Source organism: Panthera tigris, chromosome B2 (assembly GCF_018350195.1).
Source record: "Panthera tigris isolate Pti1 chromosome B2, P.tigris_Pti1_mat1.1, whole genome shotgun sequence".
Taxonomy (NCBI): Eukaryota; Metazoa; Chordata; class Mammalia; order Carnivora; family Felidae; genus Panthera; species Panthera tigris.
Genome location: NC_056664.1, coordinates 118,948,906 through 118,973,145, shown reverse-complemented (window position 1 = coordinate 118,973,145; position 24,240 = coordinate 118,948,906). Strand labels below are relative to the sequence as shown.

General features: G+C 38.4%; 1 protein-coding gene across 1 annotated transcript; it reads left to right on the top strand.

The window, feature by feature from the left end:
• Positions 1–20,710: 20,710 nt before the first annotated feature.
• On the top strand, positions 20,711–21,769 carry TAAR1 (trace amine associated receptor 1). Its single transcript, XM_007078611.3, has one exon. It carries the CDS (start codon positions 20,751–20,753, stop codon positions 21,753–21,755), a length of 1,005 nt encoding a protein of 334 aa, XP_007078673.1. The 5' UTR covers positions 20,711–20,750; the 3' UTR covers positions 21,756–21,769.
• Positions 21,770–24,240: the final 2,471 nt, after the last annotated feature.

Here is a 24,240-nt window from a genome sequence, read left to right as displayed (position 1 = left end):
TTTGAAATTAGTTGCATATGGTGGTCTAGCCACAGAAATATGGCAAGAGCTCTTATCAGTGTTAGCAGCTATTCAGCTATCAATACCTTCTAGAAACTTTGAACTCCTGCCAAGGCAAATAAGGCCCACCTGTCAGTATGGTGGTAGATTACCTAATAAAAAGTTAATGTTTGGGCAATGTGCTTTGTAGACATGTTTATTGGATAAACTTTGAATTGAGTTGTGAAAATATTAGTAAAACAAAATACTCTTTTAACAGATTGCAATGTTGACTTAACTGAAATTCATTGTGAACCAGCTGATTTTTTTCTTTCTGTCTATGATAAAATTTCATCTTGTTCTATCAAAGACAATTACTGAGGGTTTATTTGCTGTTGCAATATGAATAAAAATTGATTGAAAAGCCTGCCTGCCACTGTGTACCTAGTTATAGGAAAGTAGTTGTTCTAGAGGTAGATTATGAAAGCACTATGGCAAAAAAATAAAATAAAATCTAAACACTGAAATTATTCCTTACGTACATATATAATTTAATTTTAACTGAAATAAAGATGTGAGCATTATCTTCAGAGACTGTTGATAAAAATATATTACAATGATGTTATTAAGACAATTACAAATACTATTTTGAAAATGTTCTGATACTACTATTTAGTTTGTTATAACTTCACCTTGCTTAGCTTGTAATTAATAAGATTCCCCAACCCACCGATCCATAGAGGGATGTTAGCTGAAATTTTCATTAGGGTAGTAATTATCTCAGTTTTCCCTATCCAGCTATTTGGAGGGTATTGGGAATAAACCAGAGAGATTTCATGTAATGCCTTTTGCCCAGTGACTGGTCTAAGTTCAGTAAGTTTTTCCCCCTCCCTTTCTCTTCTCTTCCTCTTTCTCTTTTTTTCCTCCTCCTCCTATGTTCCCTCCTCTTCTTTCTCTTCCTCCTTCACCACTGCTCTTTACCCTTCTCATCCTCCTTATAATTTCTCTTTATTACTATTGACATGAACCAAGCATTGGCTGTGCCCACACGAGCAGTATGTTCAGGTTCTGTCTTCAAGATCCTAAAATGTGAGAAAAGGTTCTGAGCAGCACACTGTGGGGGAATTCGCTATTTTAAATTGCTGCCCTGGTTTATTCCTCCTCTCGCCTCCAATGGGGAAAACAAACAAAAAAGGTGAAAGAGATGAAGTTACTTTATACCGGGTCTCTCCATTCTGGGGCCCTGAGGAGTAGAGATCTGGTATAAAAACCCAAAGGCTGCCTTCTATAGGTTCAAGTGAATATAATATCTGGCTCAGAGATTCAAGTTCAATAAGAAACTAACATTCAAGGTGACATGTCTTAGGATAGGTTCAAAAAGAGAAAATATCCTTCCTCAAATATATAAATAAGAAACTAACATTCAAGGTGACATGTCTTAGGATAGGTTCAAAAAGAGAAAATATCCTTCCTCAAATATATAAGCTGAATGCCCCTTACATTCCATTCTTCTCTTTGTAGTGGCCAAAGAATAGATACACAGACAATCCTCTAAAACTCATGAAAATATTCAGGGTTTATGGCATCAGGATGATTTTATTTATCTGTCAACCTATTTTCTGAAAGCGATTTTAAGAGATTTATGAGACTTGCTAGCATTTGGTCTATCCTCAGGACTCCGAACTGAACACAGTTTTTGAAGCATCACTTGCTATTTAGCCCCCCTATTATTATTAGTTTCCAGAACTATTACTTACTGGGTTTCTAGACCCCAGAGGCTGTACTAGGCCCTTAAGATATAAATGCTTCAGGGGCACCTGGGTGGCTCAGTAGGTTAAATGTGGGACTTCGGCTCAGGTCATGATCTCCCAGTTCACAAGTGGTTCACGAGTTCGAGTCACACGTGGGGCTCTGTGCTGACAGCTCAGAGTCTGGAGCCTGCTTTCTATTGTGTGTCTCCCTTTCTCTCTCTGCCCCTCCCCCACTCACATCCTCTCCTTCTCTTTCTCTCTCTCACTCAAAAATAAACATTAAAAAAATATATAAATGATGCAGATACACTAAGGTATTTAGATAGAAGTGGCCTCAGATAGAATATTCAGCCCTAATGTAGAGATTTGCATGGAATTTTCTGTAGAGTCACTTGCTTCAGTAGCTACTGGATTCCATGCCCTTGGATGGCCTCATGCTTTCACAAGGTATCATGGTCATATCCTGTACTTATACACTGTCTGAAAATATAGTCAAGAGATTGATATTGTACAAAGTTGCCTTTTTTGGAAGGGAGACGGTTCTTTTCCCTGTCTGTTCTCTATACTGTAAGCTCTAAAACTCAGTCTCAGTGTCACCAGAAATGATCAGCCTCTGGGAAACTGAGCCACTTTAACTAAACTCACCAAAGACAATTTATAAATCGGAGTGTGTCTAGTTGTCTGTAAAACGGGAGAAATAAAATGACAGCAGAGAGAAATGGAACTTCAGAATTAGACCTTCGTTTGATTCCTGGCTTTACCACTTTCTGCTATGAGACCAAATTCCTTAGTTGCCTTGAGCATCAGTCTTTTTAAAGGCAATAGGACAGTACGTGTCTGGCATCCAGGAAGCACTCCATAAATCATTGACTGCGTCTTACCAAACCAGTTGGATACTCATGTCAGAACAGCAGCATCTTTCATGATATAAAGCTTGCTTGGGAAACCCAAATACAGTTGATCGTTGAACAACACAAGTTTGAAGTGTGTGGGTCCACTTACACTCATATTTTTAAAATAAATACAGTACAGAACTGTAAATGTATTTTCTATTCTCCAAAATTTTCTTAATAAGATTTTCTTTTCTCTAGCTTGAGAACACAATATGTAATACATGTAACATGCAAAATATATGTTAATTGTGTTATCAATAAGGCTTCCAGTCAACATAGGCTATTAATAGTTAAGTTTCTGGAGACTCAAAAGTTATACACAGATTTTCAACTGTATGAGAGGTCAGCACCCGTAACACCTGCATTGTTCAAGAGTCAACTGTAATACATATAAGTTTGCTTGCTAAAAATCAATTAAAAATTATAGTAAAAGACATTTATATTCATGTGGAATATTTTTCAGGAGGCCATGATAGTTTGCTGGGTCAGTTTTCTTTCACAATAGAAGGAGTACTGCCTACCTGACCATATACATGTCCCATGTAAGGAAAGGCTTCGTCCTAGACAATGCCAGGGCTATCCTGTGATTTCAGGGGCTTGAAGCCACATTCTTTATACCAAGATCTTTGTCCCATCTGCCCCAAATTCCATAAGTTGAGACATTCTTTTATGCATTGAAGACCTGGTTTGTTTAAGTTCTTTCAATGGAAGCATCTCTGGGCATAGCCATATTTGTTTTGCTGTTGAAAAGTTGGGGTCATTGATGACCATTCACTGGAAAGATGGGTTCTAAAATGGAAAGAAGAGGGAGGGCATCTGAGAATAATGAAACCATCAGAAAAAAATCTTTGCTACATTTACAGTAAAAAATTTAGGGGTGCTTAGGAAAGGGGAAGGCTCTGCATATCAGAGATTTCTCCTTAAGTCTAGGCCATTCTGGAATAGTTTCCAAGTAATAACCAATCATGCCTATGGTAACTTTGTAAAGAGGCTTATATTACAGTTTCTTGCTGTAACAACCTTGCTTTCTTTTTATGTCAGTAGAAAACATCCCCAAATGTAAAACTCAAATGGAATTATAAAGTCTTTCCTTTTCCTTATTTTTGCCTCCATAGACTGATTTTTTCCCCATTGCAAGTGATATCTCTACCCTAGTTATCTTCTGTATTTTTAGCAGAATGGAGAAAAGGATCTTACCAGTAAAATGGATTTGAATTCCCATTATTTTGCTTTGATTGATGATATGAACCCCCATAATATCTCTTCTATAGTCCATATCAGGGGTCAGTAAACTATTTCCTGTAAATATAATTTTATTGGACACTGATACACCCATTCATTTATGTATCATCTATGACTACTTTCATGTTACAATGACAGAATTGAATAGTTGCCACGTACCTATGGCCTTCAAAGCGTATAGCATTTACTATCTAGCCTTTTACAGAAACAATTTGCTGATTCCTCACCTACATGGTAAGGAAAACCTCTATGAATCTAAAAGCAGACACTTTACTCCTTGCCTATACATTTCATGACTTATCATCTTTTCTAAAAATTTGATTCATTTATGGTGCTAGCTGGCCTTAGTACTCATCTTTTTCCATCATATTGGAAAAGAGTATTTGCGCCAACTACATTCTTCCCTGATGAAAAAAGAAATATTAGTTTGATTTCTGGCTTTGCCATTTGCTAGTAATATGACATTGGAAAAGCTACTTAAGTTCTCCCAGACTCATCATAACCTGTAAAGTGGAATAATGAGATCTACTCCATTTGGTTACTGTGAGGGTTAAGTGAAAATATTACTTTAGCACTTAGCATAATTCCACTCATAATGAGTGCTCAATGCGTTTTATTTACATATAATAGAAGTAACTTTAAAAACATATTTTGAAAATATCAACATACCCACAGAAACATGCCATTTATAAAAATGATACTAAGTAATTCCCAATACAAACAAAGATACCTTAGTTTTGTTCTTTGCAAATAAAACAAGAGGGATAAAGCTAATCATTAACTTGGAGTTCATTGAGCTTTGATAGTGAGAATGAAGACATTTGCTAATTTCTATTTTTTAAGTGTGTGTGTGTGTGTGTGTGTGTAACAAGAAGGAATTAGAAACTAACTTGAATGCCTATAGTACACAGTCAAAACACTTCTGTTGATAAAAAAAAAAGGTGCTGGAATAAGATAATAAAAATGTAAAACATGATTGTTACTGATTAACAGATTTTAATTGTCTGCTATGAAATTATTTTCTTAGGATTAAATATGAAGTTTTTGCATATGTTTCCCTATTCTAAATTTAGCCTGTTTGTGAAGTGCTCTGAGTCCTTCTTTTCTGTTTCAGTTTATATGCGACCTGCAGGCAATCCTTTCCTAGCTACCGTGTGTGGGTTCCAGATCTGTCTTATGTGCTCCCATAACTCAACCTTTCTGTTTTTCTTCAGCACTTTCTATATTGTACTTTATCTGTTTGCATGTCTAACTCACCATTGGCTACATATTCCTGGAAAGAAGAATCGTAATTATATTTTATCCTGCACACTTACCACCAGTGATTGTCAGTCAGTTAAATAAATGTTCAGGTTAAAAGAAAGAATGTGACATACATAAAATGGAAAGAAGGCTTTTCAGTGCAGTTTTATAATTAACACAAGTGAAATTATGAGAATCCCATATTCATGCAATATTCTGATTTAAAAACCTTTAAAAATGAAAAATGAAGTCAATTAGTAATTTAACATCATTCAACCAACAAATATTTATTGAGCAAATGATTTACAGGCACTATTTTAGGTGATGGGGAGACAGTAATGAACAAAGCAGATAAGATCTCTGATTTCCTAGAGCATCATAAACTCCCATACATGAGGCATTGTGCTTGCTTGCAAAGAAAACTCACTCACAAAATGACAGATGTATGTGTTATTGAGGCAAACTCTGAACTCATGTTTGGAAAGATGGATGATATTTTCTATTCACTGTTATAAGCCGTGAACTTGGGTGTTATTTCTTGAACCATCCTTTAATATCTAGAAATTTCTGAAGCAGGAGTTATAATCGCCTAGTAAAATGTCAACTTCACTTATGTAAAACATAATTTTCATTTTATGCTGTTTCTGTTTTTGCTATCACAGTTTTTGTTAGTGACTATTTAGATCACAAGTGACCCATCATGTGGTATCAGTGTTTCTCTGTGTCAGTGTTTCTGCAAGGTGGGGGATTGGGGTAATAGATCTCAGTGGCTTCTTTCAGAAAAACAATTAGCACAGTGATTTATTGCCATGAAAATTCTGTGTAGCAAACCACCCTGAAACTCATTGGACCAATGGGCTTCACTGGGGCTTGGTCTTCTCATGGGAAAGCATGGAGGACATTCATAAATATAGAGTTCTCCTAATGACACGGCTTAGAACTGGCACACTTTTATTTCTGTCCATATTTTTTTGGCTAAAACAAGTAAAGTAGCAAAGCTCAAGTTCTAAGGACAGGGTAGTAGTTTCCATTCTCAGAGAAGAAAAGACACAAGTGTAGATGCCAGGAGAGTGGAGAACTGGGACCAACAGTAGCCTATCACAATAATCCTATGATTTACTATGGCTGAGTAACAAACAGAAATGGATGAGAAATTGTACTTAAGATAGTCATTTTGCTCTACTGAAGGATCTGGCTCCATTTTGGGAGTTTTATACAGAGGAATTAAAAAATTGATGGACCGAACGTATGTGACCACCTACCCTCAAAACCGGTGTTTCTGTAATTGCGATTAGTAACATTATTGGGGGGATAAATCCCACTAATTAAACAAAGAGATAAAATAGAAAATATCAGAGTGGGTTGAATGAAGTAAGCATTTTGTTTAATGAAAACGTTTGCTTCTGTTATGGAGGCATACTTACATGTGTACTGAGTCATGATACAAAATACGTTTCTTCCTATTGTGGTTAAAACAAAGCTTGGGAAAGCCGTTGTTCTAACTTATTTTCTATCTGTAAGATGTTATTGGGTTTAAGTACATTCTAATTTTTCAAAATAGTCCTTGGGCAGGCGTGTCATCTGTTTTGAAATTGAACCGTTTTTTCAGTGCTCGTTTTTTCCTTTGTAAAGATATCTAATACAGGAGTACTTTTCTTTCAAATCAATCAACAATTAAGGCCTTTTTAATGGACACGTGTTTTTATATATATGCTGGTAACACCCATGACTGTGGTTACTGGTGGCCCATGTTTGAGATTATTTTAAAAGTAATGGTAGTATTTACCTTCTCTATTTAGCTTGCTCATTGCCAGCTTCCTGATGCTGGTTTAGAATAAAAGCACTTCCCAGTTATATGTATCAATAATAATACTGTTACCTTGCTTCAGAAAGATTTATTATCAGCTTATCTTTTCCAGATTTCAATATTTGCGTCATCTGTCTAGGTGAACTGTGGCCTATGGTAACACAGCAGTGGCTCTAGTCAGTAGCTGTCCAGGGGACACATGCGGAGGGGGCTTCCTCCCCAAAGGCAGTGTTTCTGCAGCCGGCTTGTCCCCTCTCTGGTCACTCTTACCTGAGAAGGTAGGTCTGAATGCTCATAGGGACTAGCCCGAGGGCCTAGGTAATCTTTCACTGAGAAAATGCTGACAGCCAGGAAAGTTATCAATGGTTTGGTACTTACTAATACATTAAAATTTAGAATTATTTAATAGAAAAGTTAACAAGGTTTCTGTAATTTAGTTTCATAAAACCTGAGTTAGTAAGAGAAGGTAAAAAATAGTGACATATTTTTAAATAGCATGCTTTACCTGTGCTTTTAAAATGTTTCACGTTTATTAAAAATTCACCTATGAGGACCTAGGAAACCTGAAAAGTTGAAACATGATTTTTTATCTCCATTTCTCGTAAATGAAGGAAATTCCTTCTGTGTATGTTGGCTAGTGTTAGCATTATAAAAACGATCCCCACAGAGATTTTTATACATTTTAAAATTAAATCGCATGTTATTGTTACTATTTGCTCAATTACAAAACTAAAATCTTATTTGCACAAGTATTATTTAGTGGGAAAAATCCTGGCCCTTTGCCAAATGACTTCACTCTTTAGCGTGTGTGTGTGTGTGTGTGTGTGTGTGTGTGTCTGTTTACGTGCCGTATATTAGATTGATTAGATTAGGAAGTTTTTAGTTATGATGACCTAAATTTGATACATATCATCTTATGCAAGTCTACATACCAGAAAAATTTTCCAGTATAGTTGATTTACCTGCTCATAATATTGCTGAAGATTCTTTTTTCTCTTTTCAATTGGAATGGGTTGATGGATAAGCAAACGAATGGAATTTGCCATGCTTCCTGTTTCTTTAAGATGGAAAAGATTGCTTCCAGTGATATCACCTTCTCAAGACTCATGACTTAAGTATTTGAAAAAGTTGTTTCTCCTACCCCTTCTTTCTTTCTCTTTTTTAAAATAAGTGTTTTACCCTAGAGGAGAAAGCAGGAAAAGACCTCTCTGACCTCAGCTGTAGCAATTTCTTACTTGACACATCCCCAAAGGCAAGGGAATTAAAAGCAAAAATGAACTACTGGGACCTTAAGATAAAAAGCTTCTGCACAGCAAAGGAAACAACCAACAAAACTAAAAGGCAACCAATGAATGGGAAAAGATCTTTGCAAATGACATATCGGACAAAGGGCTAGTATCCAAAATCTATAAAGAGCTCACCAAACTCCACACCCAAAAAGCAAATAACCCAGTGAAGAAATGGGCAGAAAACATGAATAGACATTTCTCTAAAGAAGACATCCGGATGGCCAACAGGCACATGAAAAGATGTTCAATGTCGCTCCTTATCAGGGAAATACAAATCAAAACCACACTCAGGTATCACCTCACGCCAGTCAGAGTGGCCAAAATGAACAAATCAGGAGACTATAGATGCTGGAGAGGATGTGGAGAAATGGGAACCCTCTCGCACTGTTGGTGGGAATGCAAACTGGTGCAGCCACTCTGGAAAAGTGTGGAGGTTCCTCAAAAAATTAAAAATAGACCTACCCTACGACCCAGCAATAGCACTGCTAGGAATTTACCCAAGGGATACAGGAGTACTGATGCATAGGGGCACTTGTACCCCAATGTTTATAGCAGCACTCTCAACAATAACCAAATTATGGAAAGAGCCTAAATGTCCATCAACTGACGAATGGATAAAGAATGGAGCCTGTTTCGGATTCTGTGTCTCCCTCTCTCTCTGCCCCTCCCCCGCTCATGCTCTGCCTCTCTCTGTCAAAAACAAATAAACAGTAAAAATTAAAAAAAAAAAAAAAAAGAAATTGTGGTTTATATACACAATGGAGTACTACGTGGCAATGAGAAAGAATGAAATATGGCCCTTTGTAGCAACATGGATGGAACTGGAGAGTGTGATGCTAAGTGAAATAAGCCATACAGAGAAAGACAGATACCATATGGTTTCACTCTTATGTGGATCCTGAGAAACTTAACAGAAATCCATGGGGGAGGGGAAGGAAAAAAAAAAGAGGTTAGAGTGGAAGAGAGCCAAAGCATAAGAGACTCTTAAAAACTGAGAACAAACTGAGGGTTGATGGGGGTGGGAGGGAGGGGAGGGTGGGTGATAGGTATTGAGGAGGGCACCTTTTGGGATGAGCACTGGGTGTTGTATGGAAACCAATTTGACAATAAACTTCATATATTGAAAAAAATAAAAATAAAATAAGTGTTTTACAAAACACTTTTGGTATTGTAATAAAGAATAGTGGATAAATTAGAGAGCTGCAAACCTATTTTTAGAATAAAATTATTATCAAGTTTATTTCTAGTTTTATTTCTAAATCTGTATAGAACAAAAACAGGATATGAGGGCATTTCAGAAACTTTAGGGCATTTAGCAAAACTTTAATTTTAATATAAGACTAATGTGGATAAATAACTCATGTAAAGAATTATATAAGCACAAAAAGCACAAATTGTATAATTTCTTAATAATTACTCACCAAGAAGTTTTTTTTTTTTAAAGTATGGTTAAAGTTTTGTTTGAAGCAATTCATAGACAATACATTTAATTTTATTAAATACTTTTTTCTGGTTATGAAAGTAAAACATTCTTATAGTAGAAAACTTGGAATATGTAGAAAACATAGAGAAGAAAGTAAAACCTTCGTATTCTTTCACCACCCAGGAAATTTTGTTGGTAAAATTTGGTATTATTTTTCTTATTTGCTGTTGTTTAATTTTTTTTTTTTTGAGTTTCAATCTTACCACCTCTGAGTTAATGATATTAAGCATTTAGATTATACCATTCCATACCTATTTTCCATGCCTATACAAATGTGTGTGTGTGTGTGTGTGTGTGTGTGTGTGTGTTTAAGCAGCATTGTTGAGATATAATTGATATGCAAAGAACCATACACATTTAACATGTACAATGAAGGAATTTCTAACTGGATGGCTAGAAGATTTTCTTCTTTATCTTTGAAATCAGAACCAAGCTAAGTGTATGTGCCCTACTTTATAATGGCCCCAGGGGGCACAGAAATGAACTAATGAACTCCTTAGTTCATTTGTTCATTCATTCAATCCTTTATTCATTTTTGTGCTCAATGTTCTAGACATTTCCCAGGCCCTGGGGCTATAGCAATGAATAAAACAGTCCATTCCCTTATGACATACTCCCTTCTTTGATTCATTTCATCTTGATTTTTCCCTGTTCATCCCCCTTTTCTCATTGCTTTCCCTCTGCCTATAGTGACCTTAAAAATTTTTTTTTTAACGTTTTATTTATTTTTGAGACAGAGAGAGACAGAGCATGAACAGGGGAGGAGCAGAGAGAGAGGGAGACACAGAATCTGAAGCAGGCTCCAGGCTCTGAGCTGTCAGCCCAGACCCTGACGCGGGACTCGAACTCACGGACCGTGAGATCGTGACCTGAGCTGAAGTCGGCCGCTTAACGGACTGAGCCACCCAGGCGCCCCTATAGTGACCTTTTAGAATGTACCTTTTTAATGTTGATTTAAATATATGTGTATTCTTGTAAGAGCTTCCTGATGCTTTTTTATATATTCCCTTAACATGTCTATAACATTCTTCTTGGATGTTTACTTATTTGATAAACTATGCACAGGATACTATTGTAAGTAAACACTTTACAAATGTTAACTCATTCCAGCCTCATAAAACCTCAAGAAATAGATTTTTAATTTATTAATTAATTTATTTATTTATTGCATAAGAAAACTATAGGCCCAAGAGTTTGGGTAGCCTGTCCAAGGGCACAGAATAGGTGAATGGCCAGACCTGCCTGGACTTGAAAGGCCACACTCTTCAGCACACAGCTCCAACCTCATAAATTCAAAACCCAACTCCTGATTTCTTCCTGTTTCTTGCCCTTCTCCAATCACCGTCTTTTTCATCTCCTTAAACGGGACCCTCCACCTTCAAGCTGCTCAAAACAAAAGCCTTGCTATTTCCCTTGATAACTTCCTCCCAGCCCACACTCAGTCGATGTGCAAGTTCTGCCTGCTGTATCTTTAGAACATTTCCAAACTTGACCACTACTCTCCACACTCACTGCCCCTGCTATGTCCAAACCATCATCTTCCCTCACCAGGTTATAGTGACAATGTCCTAATCATCTCATCTTTGTCCTTACCCTCTGCCTCTGTTCTCAGCACAGTAGCCAGGGTGGATCTGTCAGAACCTGTCAACTCATGTTGCTGGGTTCAAAACCCTCCAGTGACTTCCTTTTTTCACTCAAGGGCAAACAAAGCTAAAATTCTTACTGTGACCCGAAAGGCCCTATTCAGTGTAGCTCTGTACAGCTTCCGTGGCTTCCCCGTCTATTTTTTCTCTGTGTTGCTGGCTTTGTGCTATCCCCATTGACATCTGCTAATTTTGCAAACACACTGAGCATGTTCCCATCTCAAGACTTTGGAGTCTGCTACATCCCCTCCCTGGATTGTGCTTCCCCTACATATCCATGTGGTTAGCTTCTCGGTTCCTTCAGATATATATATATTATTCAGTCAGCTTTTTATTTAAGTTTTCCATGGCTACCTTATCCTGAAGCTCAATCCTCTCCCCAAACCTTGCAGCTCTCTCTTCTTTGCTTTATTTTTTCTCCTTAGTAACTATTGCAATCTAATTTCATGTTTATTGAGAACATGAAGTGTCCCCCAACCCACACCTGAATGTAAGCTCCTGAAGGGCAGGAAGTTTTGTTATGTCTTTTCACCCCAGTACCTGGTATCTGACAGAGGGAAGGCATTTACCCAATATTTATGAAAAAGGATGTGTGAATTTCTATTTCTTTGTATTTTAGCTTAATGTATGTCATGTTCTTCCACTTGATTCACAAGGTCAGTGATTTGGTCTTCAGTTGTGACTATTCTCTTTTATAACTTCTTTACGGATTTTAAAAATACCCGAGATAATTTCTTTTGCTTTCAGAACCTTTTTCCGTGCTCTAATTTGATCTTCTTGGGTGCTTTTGCTAAATTTTGTTTAAAGCTCTCCTTTTTCTGCCTCTAGAGTAGTTTTTTTCTTTTCTTTTCTTTTTTAATTCAAATGTTTATTTATTTATGGAGAAAGAGAGAGAGAGAGAGAGAGAGAGCAAGCGTGAGAGGGACAGAGAGAGAGGGAGAAAGAGGATCCCAAGCAGGCTCTGCACTGTCAGCATGCAGCCCAACGTGGGGCTCAAACTCACAAACTATGAGATCAGGATCTGAGCCAAAATCAAGAGTCGGATGCTTAACCTACTGATCCACCCAGATGCCCCAGGTCCGTATTACTTTTTAAAAATTCCCTCCCTCACATCAGTCAGAGTACTATATACCTCAAAGTTTCTCTTATAAATAGCCATGGATAGTTCTAGAACAAAAAATGAAATCCTGGGTTACAAGGTTTTATATCTCTATTCCGAATTTTGCATTATGTATTAACTACAAAGTCACCATCTAGAAGAAATGGAAAGTCACTTAAATGAATCCAAAGAAGCCAACAAAGCATTGAGACTGGCTTCTATCTAGGCCAAGGACAGCTATTTATTCTTAGTTTCCTTTAAGGTATCAAGCAGTCCTTGCCTTGAACTCCCTGGTAATTTAACTGCTCTACATTTCCTCCTTGGAAACTGCTTTTGTATTTCTACATTTTGTACATTTCTACATTTGTGCATTTTGCTAAGGACATACCAGAAGATTCTGCACTGTTGTAACTCCAGGCCATTCATTTTACTATTGTTTCCTTGAATAGCTGCCAGTTCCCTTGGGGCAAAAGGTCTTGATATCTCTCTAAATGTGCCTTGGAATCAGGTGACTTTTTCCTGTAGTGTTTGGGAGTGCTGAGAAATTCCTTATCTAAGCTTGTGTAACTTCTGCTTCTCCCTGGTTCTGTTCACCAGTGATTGCAGCTTTATTAAAAGAATTTTTTTAATGTTTGTTATATATCTTTGAGAGAGAGACAGAGTGCAAGTGGGGAAGGGGCAGAGAGAGAGGGAGACACAGAATCGGAAGCAGGCTCCAGGCTCTGAGCTATTAGCACAGAGCCCAATGTGGGGCGCAAACCCACGAACCATGAGATCATGACCTGAGCTGAAGTTGGATCCTTAGCCAACTGAGCCACCCAGGCTCCCCAACAGTTTTATTTTTAAAAGCTATGACTTTTCCACTCTATTCTCCGTGATTATCTTTTGAAGGGGCACAGTGGGCCTCCTTTCCTTTCACTTTATAACTAATTATTACAACCGATGGCAAACAGAATGAATTTCTCTTCTGCTTAACATTGTCTGTCAGACATACTTTGCATTCCTTTCACATAATTCACTCATATTCTTTACCTTTTACGAAAGAGTGGTGAGGAAGAAACCAATCCACTCCTTGGCTTAGAAGCTATGTATCCAAGTAAAACAGAAAGGAAGGGAAAAAAGAAAAGAATCAGGGAAGCCAGCTAGGAGCTGCTAATTGGACAGTGTGTGGTGGCTCGGACCATGAGAACTGGTCCATTATGGATATATTTGCGATGAAGTGTCAAAATATCTACTGATGGGTTGGGCTATGTTGTTGAGTGTAAGAAAGAGTAGTCCATGATTACTTCAAGGACTAGGACTGAGGATTTTCAAGAATGAGTTGCCATTTTCTAGATGTGTAGGAAGGAAGAGGAGCTGGACACATGTTGTGAAGATTTGAGGCTTTAAACATGGTCAGTGGTTATATCCTCTAGGCAGCAGCAGATGTTTGTCCAGAGTACAAGCAGGAAGCCATGGCTGGAGGTATTTATTTGAGACCCATCAGCGTACAGGTTAGCCTAAAGCCAGGAGACTAAGAAATCACGTAGGGAGCTGTTCTAAGTAGAGAAGAGAATCAAAGACTTGCCTTAGGGCAAGTGACTTAAGGACGAACTAGCAACGAAGACGGAAAAGAGTAACCAGTGAGGTATCAGAGCTTTAAGAGTGGTGACCTGGGAGCCAAGAAAAGAAATCGTTTCAAGAAGTGCCTTGAGATACGGAGCATGATGAGTAGATGAAGTCTGCGCATTTATCACTGGGTTTAGAACAGAGGACAACATGATTAAAAATTGTTTTGCACTCTCAGCATCAGTGCCATCTTCTGGGAAACCTCTGCGCCACAGAGCCAAGTGGAAGAAGCAGTGGATGAACAGGCTGAAGCGAAAAAGAAGAAAGAGGAGGCAGAGGTCCAAGTAAACTGCCAGCTTGTGCACCCACGGAAGTCACAGGAACAGAAGTAAAGAAAGCCAGAGGTCAGGGATGTTTGTACAAATTGTTGGACTGCACGCCTACTTTCTAGAACTTGATCCAGTGGATCTAGACATCCATCATCATTTGATCATAATGACCACCTTTGAGAAACCCACCTTTCTCATACCAAAACAGTCCCTTTTGATCCTTTGCCAAGGAGCCTTGACTTCCAGGACTCATTCTGTTTTCATCTGTGGCTGAATGTAACACATGTAAAATAAATCATCTCTTCTGCTGTCTTAGCTGAAGAAAAAAGCTGTTAATGAAGTGCTGACAATAAAAGTCTCTTTGGAGTGTATTCAAAGGGTTAGTAAGAGGGGCACCCGGGTGGTTCAGTTACTTGAGTTTTAGACTCTTGATTTTCGGCTCAGGTCATGATCCCAGCGTCAGGGGCTCTGCACTGAGTATGGAGCCTGCTTAACATTCTCTGTCTCTCCCTCTGCCCCTCTCCCCACCCCGCTTTCTCTCAAATAATAATAAAAACAGGTTAGTAGGAGAAGAAAGGAAGACAGGGAGTGAAAATTACTCTTTTGAAGAAGTTTTGTTTTTCGAAGTGAATTTAAAAATAACTGCTTTTTGTGGAATTTATTCTTTTTATGGAAGAGTACTACATATTTGAGTACTGCAGGTAATTATTTACAAGGGAAATACTAAAGAGCCAGGGAAGAGAGGAGAATTGTAGGTTATGTCCTTGAACAGGTACGAAGAGATGTTTACTGGGCATTTGCAATGAGACATGGTTGGTTATTTGCATTAATAAGACAGAAGATTAAGTATACAAACAGATGTAGGCTGGGAGGTAAGTGAAGAGATACAGTGTGGACATTTTCTTCTGATTGGGTGTGTTTTTTCAGTGAAACAGGATCAAGGCCATCAGAGAATGAAGATGAGAGAGAAAGCATCTGAGATAGAAAGAGGGAGCAGGTGTGAAACAGTCATCTCAGAGAGTAGGAGAACAAAAGTAATAGAAGGAGGGGTAGGATCCTTGAGCAGCTCTAGTGGCCAATACTTGTCATGAATTTAACAGGAGGCCCCTTGTGTGTTTTTCTCCACCACACTCAGCTGCATGAATGCAGGAGGAGAGCAAGAGGAGAACTGGATTGGACAAAGGTTCAGGTTTTGCTAGGAAAGTTTGTTAATGAGGAGTCGTAAGATAATGTCAAAAACTATTGGAATCTAACTGGGTAAACAGGGGTGCCTGGGTGGCTCAGTCGGTTGAGCGTCTGACTTCAGCTCAGGTCACGATCCCACGGTCTGTGAGTTCGAGCCCCACGTCAGGCTCTGTGCTGTCAGTTCAGAGCCTGGAGCCTGCTTCGGATTCTGTGTCTCCTTCTCTCTCTGCCCCTCCCGCACTCAGGTTCTGTCTCTCTCTATCAAAAAATGAATAAACGTTAGAACAAAATTAAAAAAAAAAAAACGAAATGAGCCTGAGGGAATGAGGAATAGTGAAAAGATGATAAAATAAATGAATGAAGGGCTTCAAGGGGGTTGAAAAGTGTTAAAAGAAGAGCACTAGTGGCATAGATTAGGAAGACAAAGTGTGGAGCTTGAAGTTAATATTTTGAAATGACTGCATTACTGATGAAGACAAATTCCAGGGCATGGCCATGGGAGTTTGAGATAAAATAGAATGGGGGTCATACTTATTGGAAGACAAAGGGTCAAGGAGCTGAAAGCTCATTCCTGGATCATTATGTGACATTAAAATTATCAAGAGTTTTGGCAGGAGTAAACTTGGAGAGAGTGGCGGTAGGTCAGGAGCTAACCTTTGCAAGAAATAAAGAGAAATGACTTGGGAGTCTGTAGATGTCTACAAATGAAGGAGGTGTAGTTTGAACACAGAACTTCAGACTTTCAAGGGGTATTGGTTAGGAAGGACGGCGGCACAACGATCTGCAGTGGCAGTCGATACAAGGGGAATCTACTTTTCTTCTAAGCTGTATGGTACAAAGGGGAGTAAGGATGCAGGAGAGAGAACAGCCACCTTTGACAAGGCTCCAGGTGATGAGGTGTACTCAGGGGAGAGATGGTTTTGGTTAGAACAACGTGAGGGAAATATTTGGGAGGAGTTTGAGGAGTTTGAGGAGTAGGGTGATGACCCAAGCTCCAGAAGGCACACTTGGAAGGGTTTTGCGAGTAATGGCAGATAGGTGCAGATTAGGGAGTTGTACAGAACAGAGACTGAGCCGTTAGAGGTGGAACCAGGGTCCAAGGGCATGGTGAGATTAGCGCTGATGGTCTTTTACCGGGAAGTGGGAACACTCGACCACTGAGTTCCTATCATGTCAGACAGATCTATTTTAAACTACAACTCCTATCAGTATATTTTTAATTCATATGCCATTTTCAAACATTAGGTGATCAGATCGTTTGTACAGAATCGGTTGTTTAGCGAGCTGATCATTAACTTTCCATCTTACAATCTTGCATTATTTATACATACAAGTAATGATTATTTCTAGTTAGCTAAATTCTCAGAGCTGGAAGAAAAGAAACAAAAGTACTATTATGTCATGTTCTTAGGTAAGCATTTAACGCATAGTATCATCATACGCCATTTATTTAAGCAATTAAATCTGTTTAAAAGCAAATTATAACACTTTAATCAATACTTGCTATAAATTATGTGTAATATTCTTTAAGATAAGCAGGAAAAAGTTTTAAGTGTTTTTCAATGTTTATTTATTTTTGAGAGAGAGAGAGTGAGAGAGAGAGAGGGGGCACGAGTGGGGGAGGGGCAGAGGGAGAGGGAGACACAGAATCTGAAGCAGGCTCCAGGCTCCGAACTGTCAGCACAGCTCTTTTATTTTTTTATTTTTCATTTATTTGGAGACAGACAGAGACAGCACGAGTGGGGGAAGGGCAGAGAGAGGGAGAGAGAGAATCTGTACTGTCAGCGCAAAGCCTGATGTGGGGCCTGAACTCACGAACTGTGAGATCCTGACCTGTGCCCAAACCAAGAGTCAGACGCCTAACCGTTGACTGAGCCACCCAGGCGCCCCACAGGAAAATTTTTCTATTCAAGTGTCATTAATTTATCAACAATTTCCAAGATATTGTGCTTAACACTATTTCTCTGAAACCAGTATGTACAACTATGAGAAGAAAGCCTCTGAGTCCTTTGTTTTTTATCTAGGAACCGAATATTTTGATTCACAAAGAACAAAGTATACAGAGTTGTCAGATGACTTTCCCATCCTCTATGAATTTCATATTCAAAAACTGAACAGCAAGTTTGTTCCCCCTGCGCCCCCCCCCCACCTCCCCTTACTTCTTTTTGGACTCTGAATCCGTATTTAGCATACCAGGTAAGGATATGATTTTGACTGACAGAAATTAATTAGCAAACATTCCTAAACAGTGATTAGCGTGTGTTGCTTGATTCCTTTAATATGTCAAAAGCATACGTAAAAGAAGGAAGGAAAAGGGGGAAATAGACAAAAAGTCTATGTAGAAGATTTATAACTTAAGTGATAGGGTATATTTGGGTGCACATTTAAATTACATAGTAAAAAACCCATCATTCTTTTCGTGAAATCTGAATTATAATTCAAATGTTACTGAGTTCAAATAACCTAACTAGTTGTAACTTGCTATTTGTTCTGTCATGGAAGAGGCCTGGGTGTCTGTGGAAATGCATCTTACAGATTCATTTGGCATAAATATGTTTCTTTCCGGGAATAGAGAGCAGGAAGGAATTGGGGAGAGGTGTTTCAAATTTATTAAAATATGCATTTTAGTACCTAAATATTTTATTCCTCCAATTCTAGTTCTGGATACATTTAGTTTTTTTTTATTTCGTTTTGAGAGAGAGAGAGAGACAGAGACAGAGAGAGAGACAAAGTGCGCACAAGGAGAGGAGGGGCAGAGAGAGAGGGAGACACAGAATCTGAAACAGGCTTCAGGCTCTGAGCTGTCAGCACAGAGCTTGGCACAGGACTCAAACCTGCAAACTGCGAAATCATGATCTGAACCGAACCAAAGTCAGGTGCTTAACCAACTGAGCCACCCAGGCACCCCTGGATGCATTTAGATTTCTATGTAGTCTTGATCTAAACTGTCAGCCCAGAGGGAAATGCAGGAGATGGAAACGATGACAGACTCCTGGAATTCTAAGGCTTGTTGCTGTTTTCTAGCATTTCAACCTAGTGACAGTTTGTTCATTGACAGCAGAAATTCACATTCTTCTCCCTCTCTCTCTCTCTCTCCCTCTCTCTGTGTATATGTATGTGTGTGTATACATATACACACACACACATATTTGTGTATATATATACTACATATATACATATATTTTCAAAATATATTGAAAATTCCAGAATTTAGCTGAGAATTGCAGAATCATATAGAAACAGAGGGACATTTTTAAACTCGGTCTCATGGAGACTTGGGTTTTTAATGAGGCATGAGGAAGAAGGAAGTGCCATCTCTGTTTTAACAAGATTTTACTTTTATTTGTTTTATAAATCGGGATTGCATGAAAAAAATTTTGTTTTAATCAGTTTCAGAGCTTTAAAGAAAAAACCAAAACAGGCTCCAGTGCCGTGCCCACAGCCCACACCGAAGCTCAGTTTCCCTGGGTTTCTCACCTCAGCCGTCTTTTCTCTGGGCCACATCATTTCTTACCATAACTTTGGTCCGTATACTTAAAATCCTTAATACTTTGGACCACAATATAGTACTTCACTGGCGGGTACCACTTTTCAAGACAGCCTATGTTCTCATATGAAAACTAAAAGCTTAATATTCTTGAAAATAATTCATCTGTGTTGGTGCTTTCTGCCGTGGGAAGAAAATATGGATTGGTAACGATGAAACTGTACAAGTAATTGAGACCTCAGATCATATTCCAGCTTTAATGGTTTCGTGAACTAAGCCTCGATTTCTTGCCAGTATAATTACACTTACAAAACATGCCATGTCCTCCTTATAAGGAACAGTGTTTATATTGTAGATGTGAAATGTTAAATGAAGTAACACTTGGAATATTATATCTCAGTGCTTTGCAAACTGGAAGTAAAGGTATATAAGCTTCTTTCCATTGCAATTCATTCTGTAATTAGAAATGACTTATATGGGGCACCTGGGTGGCTCAGTCGGTTAAGCGTCCAGCTTCAGCACAGGTCATGATCTCACAGGTGGTGGGTTCGAGCCCTGCATCGGACTCTGTGCTGACAGTTCAGAGCCTGGATCTTGCTTCAGATTCTGTGTCTCCCTCTCTCTCTGTGCCCCTCCCCCATTCATGCTCGGTCTCTCTCTTTCTCAAAAATAAAAAAAAAAAAAAACATTAAAAAAAAAGAAAGAACTTATATATTATCAAGTGCAAAAGGAGGCACTAGGGGATATTACCTGTGTACAAGAGGCACACGTCAAATATTTCACTTTTTCTTCTAAAATTTCTAAAATTTTAATTCTAAAATTTCTGGGAACTTGTATCTACACTTTAGAATATAAAGCTCTCCCTCAAGACTGTCTTTTGAACAAAGACTATTTCCATAGATTAAGCATATAAAGAATTCATCATTTGACCTTCTCTGGCCTCAAAAAGGTGCCGTTCCATATACTTTAACCTAATAATTCAACTTTTCATTTCTAGCACAGTATCCGACATCAAGTAGATGTTTAAAAAAAATTATTGAACTGAACCATTGAATTAAGCTTAGAAATGAAAGCTCTTTCTAAAATGACTATTTTGGTGGGGCGCCTGGGTGGCTCAGTTGGTTAAGCGTCCGACTTTGGCTCAGGTCATGATCTCACAGTTCGTGAGTTCAAGCCCCGCTTCGGGCTCTGTGCTGACAGCTCGGAGCCTGGAGCCTATTTCAGATTCTGTGTCTCCCTCTCTCTCTCTGACCCTCCCCTGTTCATGCTCTGTCTCTCTCTGTCTCAAAAATAAATAAACGTTAAAAAAAATAAATAAAATAACTATTTTGGTGGGGGGGCACCTGGGTGGTTCAGTCGGTTGGGCAGCCATCTACAGCTCAGGTCATGATCTCACGGTCTGTGAGTTCGAGTCCTGCGTTGGGCTCTGTCCTGAGAGCTCAGAGCCTGGAGCCTGCTTCGGATTCTGTGTCTCCCTCTCTCTCTGCCCCTTCCCTGCTTGCTTTCTGTCTCTCTGTCTCTCTCAAAAATAATAAACAATAAACAAATTTTAAAAAAAGAATTAGTTTTTTAGCAAGAAGTAATAGGTAAATGTGTTAGAAGTTAAAAGAATCAAATTGCCAATGATTCGCTCTCTCTTTTTTTTTTTCCCCTCCCAGGTTTCTGGAATAGGTTTACGGAAAGCAAAGAAGAAACTCTAACCTGAGTATGGATTTTGAAGAAAGATTCCTCAACATGCAAAGGAAGAAATAAGCTGGTGGATAGCCCTCAGAAATGATGTCCTTTTGCCACAATGTCATTAATATTTCTTGTGTGAAAAGCAGCTGGTCAAATGATGTCCGTGCTTCCCTGTACAGTTTAATGGTGCTCATAATTCTGACCACACTCATTGGCAATCTGATAGTCATTATTTCCATATCACACTTCAGGCAACTTCATACCCCAACGAATTGGCTCATTCATTCCATGGCGACCGCGGATTTTCTGCTGGGGTGCCTGGTCATGCCTTATAGTATGGTGAGATCGGTTGAGCATGGCTGGTACTTTGGAGAAGTCTTCTGTAAAATTCACACCAGCACTGACATTATGCTGAGCTCGGCGTCCATTTTCCACTTGTCCTTCATTTCCATTGACCGCTACTATGCCGTGTGTGACCCACTGAGATACAAAGCCAAGATCAGTATCTTGGTTATTTTTGTGATGATCTTCATTAGTTGGAGTGTCCCCGCTCTTTTTGCATTTGGAATGATCTTTCTGGAGCTCAACTTCAAAGGAGCTGAAGAGGTATATTACAAGTACATTCACTGCATAGGAGGTTGCTCTGTCTTCTTTAGCAAAACATCTGGGGTACTGGCCTTTATGACTTCTTTCTATATACCTGGATCTATTATGTTGTGTGTCTATTCCAGAATATACTTCATAGCTCAAGGACAGGCCAGATCAATTAATGATGCAATTGGATTGGAAGAGAAAAATGGAATGTCACAAAACAAAGAAAGGAAAGCTGCAAAGACTTTAGGGATTGTGGTGGGAGTTTTCCTAATATGCTGGTGTCCTTTCTTTGTCTGCATGGTCATGGACCCGTTCCTGGACTATGCTATCCCACCCACCTTAAATGATGCATTGGTCTGGTGTGGCTACCTGAACTCTACTTTCAATCCAATGGTTTATGCATTTTTCTACCCCTGGTTCAGAAAAGCACTGAAGATGATTCTATGTGGTAAAATTTTCCAAAAAGACTCTTGTAGGCATAAACTATTTTTAGAGTCACATCCATAGAATTATTATATTTACTGTTTACTGCTTTGCAAAACAGCTGGTGATCATAATTTTGAACACAACATAATTAACCACATGCACCAATTGCGGGGTCTTTCATCAAATGTTTGAGCCAAAGAATGGATAGTGACATATAATGCTTTTATTTCACTTCCTTTTTTGGGACACAGTGGGTGTAATCCTTGCCATGCTTACTATTACATAGAAGCTTTGCAAGTCCAGAATTTAAGGCCCTACGTTAAGAGCCTTTCTTGCCCTTAGCTGAACTGCCATGAATTGACAATTGTTCAATGCTGGAAATTATGAGGCCGCAATTGGATATGCAAATTAGAATTACTTTGTCATCCATTTGCTCGAATATATATGTCTTTTTGTGAAATCAAATAAAGTACACATTAAATGATATTAAATACTTTTTATACATAATTTGCTATTTATCATGAATTCTTATTAATATATATTCCACTTTTAAAATATTTTGATTTTCATCTTTTTATAATATGCTTTATTGATTCTCATACTTGCAGAAATTTGGAAAATAAGGAAAAATAAAAATAAAATATCGTATAGAAACAAAATGAAAATAAAGATATCACTCATAGTTCACCTCCTGAAAAAACTTAAAATTCTTGACAACATAATTTTTTGGTAACTCTATACTGTTACATTGTATGGATGCACAAAGATTTTTTTAGACCATTTCTCTGTTGACCGCTTAGACTTCAGTTTCTTTTTTTTGTTTTGTTTTTTAATAATGGAAATGAAACCAAGTTTCTGTCTGTCACCTGCTACTGAAAGTTAGGAAAGTGTCTGAAAGGATTTCACTGTATTTCAAGGTTGTGCCTGGTATGGCAGGACTCAAAATACAAGCTCTAGGAAGTAAGACAAATCCATTTGTTGGGTTCCAGGCTGCATCGAAAGAGAAACAGATGGCATCCACACGAAGAAAAAAAGGAACAGGGGCGCCTGGGTGGCTCAGTCGGTTGAGCCTCCGGCTTCGGCTCAGGTCATGATCTCACAGCTTGTGAGTTTGAGCCCCGCGTCGGGCTCTGTGTCTCCCTCTCTCTCTCTGCCCTCTCTCTCTTCCCCAACTCATGCTCTGCCTCTTTCTCTCTCAGGAATAAACATTAAAAAAAAAAAAAAGAAAGGGGCGCCTGGGTGGCTCAGTCGGTTGAGCGTCCGACTTCAGCTCAGGTCACGATCTCGCAGTCTGTGAGTTCGAGTCCCGCGTCGGGCTCTGGGCTGATGGCTCAGAGCCTGGAGCCTGCTTCCGATTCTGTGTCTCCCTCTCTTTCTGCCCCTCCCCCGTTCGTGCTCTGTCTCTCTCTGCCTCAAAAATAAATAAATGTTAAAAAAAAAAAAGAAGAAAAAGAGAAAAAAAGAAAAAAAAGAACAAATGATAGTTTCAAATAAGATTCCCTAACAGGAGTGGGCAACCATTCTAAATTATAAGCACTGATTTCCAGTTGAACTGTTTCTCATACAGGCTTCAAGTAGTCTGTTGCATGGGGAGTAACCTTAGGGATTCGGATTTATTTATTTAATAAAAGTGACTTATGCTCATGAGTACGTTAGGGTAAGGCAGCTAATTTTAAATGAAATTAAAACACACCTTCTTGCATGCAAATGTGTGTTCACAAACTTGATGATCTCCGAGGATATGTTAAATCCTTCTAGCTCTCACAGTCTGTTTCAAGACTACATGTTCTGTTTCATTGATCTCACTAGAGTTTTGTTCTGGTACATTTAAAAAACACAAGTTACCTTTTCATTGAGTGTATGATAAGACAAATTGTCATTATTTACTCCTAGTGTCAAAAATTACCTTGACTTTTTTTTAGCTGAGACGATTCTGTTAGATTCTAAGAAGGGAACAAAAGCATTTAGACGGCTTTCTGTACATTATAGCAAGTTTCTGTGGTGTTCTCCATTTGCTCCCACACAATCCTCTTAAAATTATTCCTAGACATTTTGTACTTTTGTGTATGTGTGTTTTGCCTATTGTGAATAAATCTTTTTTTAAGCCACTATGTTTTTTGGTACCCAATATTGCTGGCATGCAGTAAATTTGATTTTAGCTTTTCTGTTGATTTGTTTGGGCTTCTACACTATAGTCATATTATCCTCAAACAATGCTAAATTTTATCTCCTGTCCAATAGTTATGATTTTTATTTATATTCTTTGTTATACTTTATTAGTCAGAATTTCCGAAGAAATACTGATAGTGGTAATAAGAGTCATCCTTGTCTTACATCTATTTTAAATTAATACTCAGGTTTTAATATTGATTCCACATTTTTCTTGGGACAAGTTCATGACTCAGATAATTCTACCTTTTTTACTCAACGTTATGGCCTCATAGCCTATGTTTTTAATACTCATAATAAGAGATAGCCCATAACCCACCCTCTCAGTGAAACAAGAAGAAAGACTCATTTTGTCTTTCCATATTTCCAGCTCTATTCCAGCTTTCACTCTGTCATG

What these genes read in the sequence shown, in the direction of transcription:
- TAAR1 (XM_007078611.3), top strand. Translation starts at nt 20,751, where the DNA reads ATGATGTCCTTTTGCCACAATGTCATTAATATTTCTTGTGTGAAAAGC.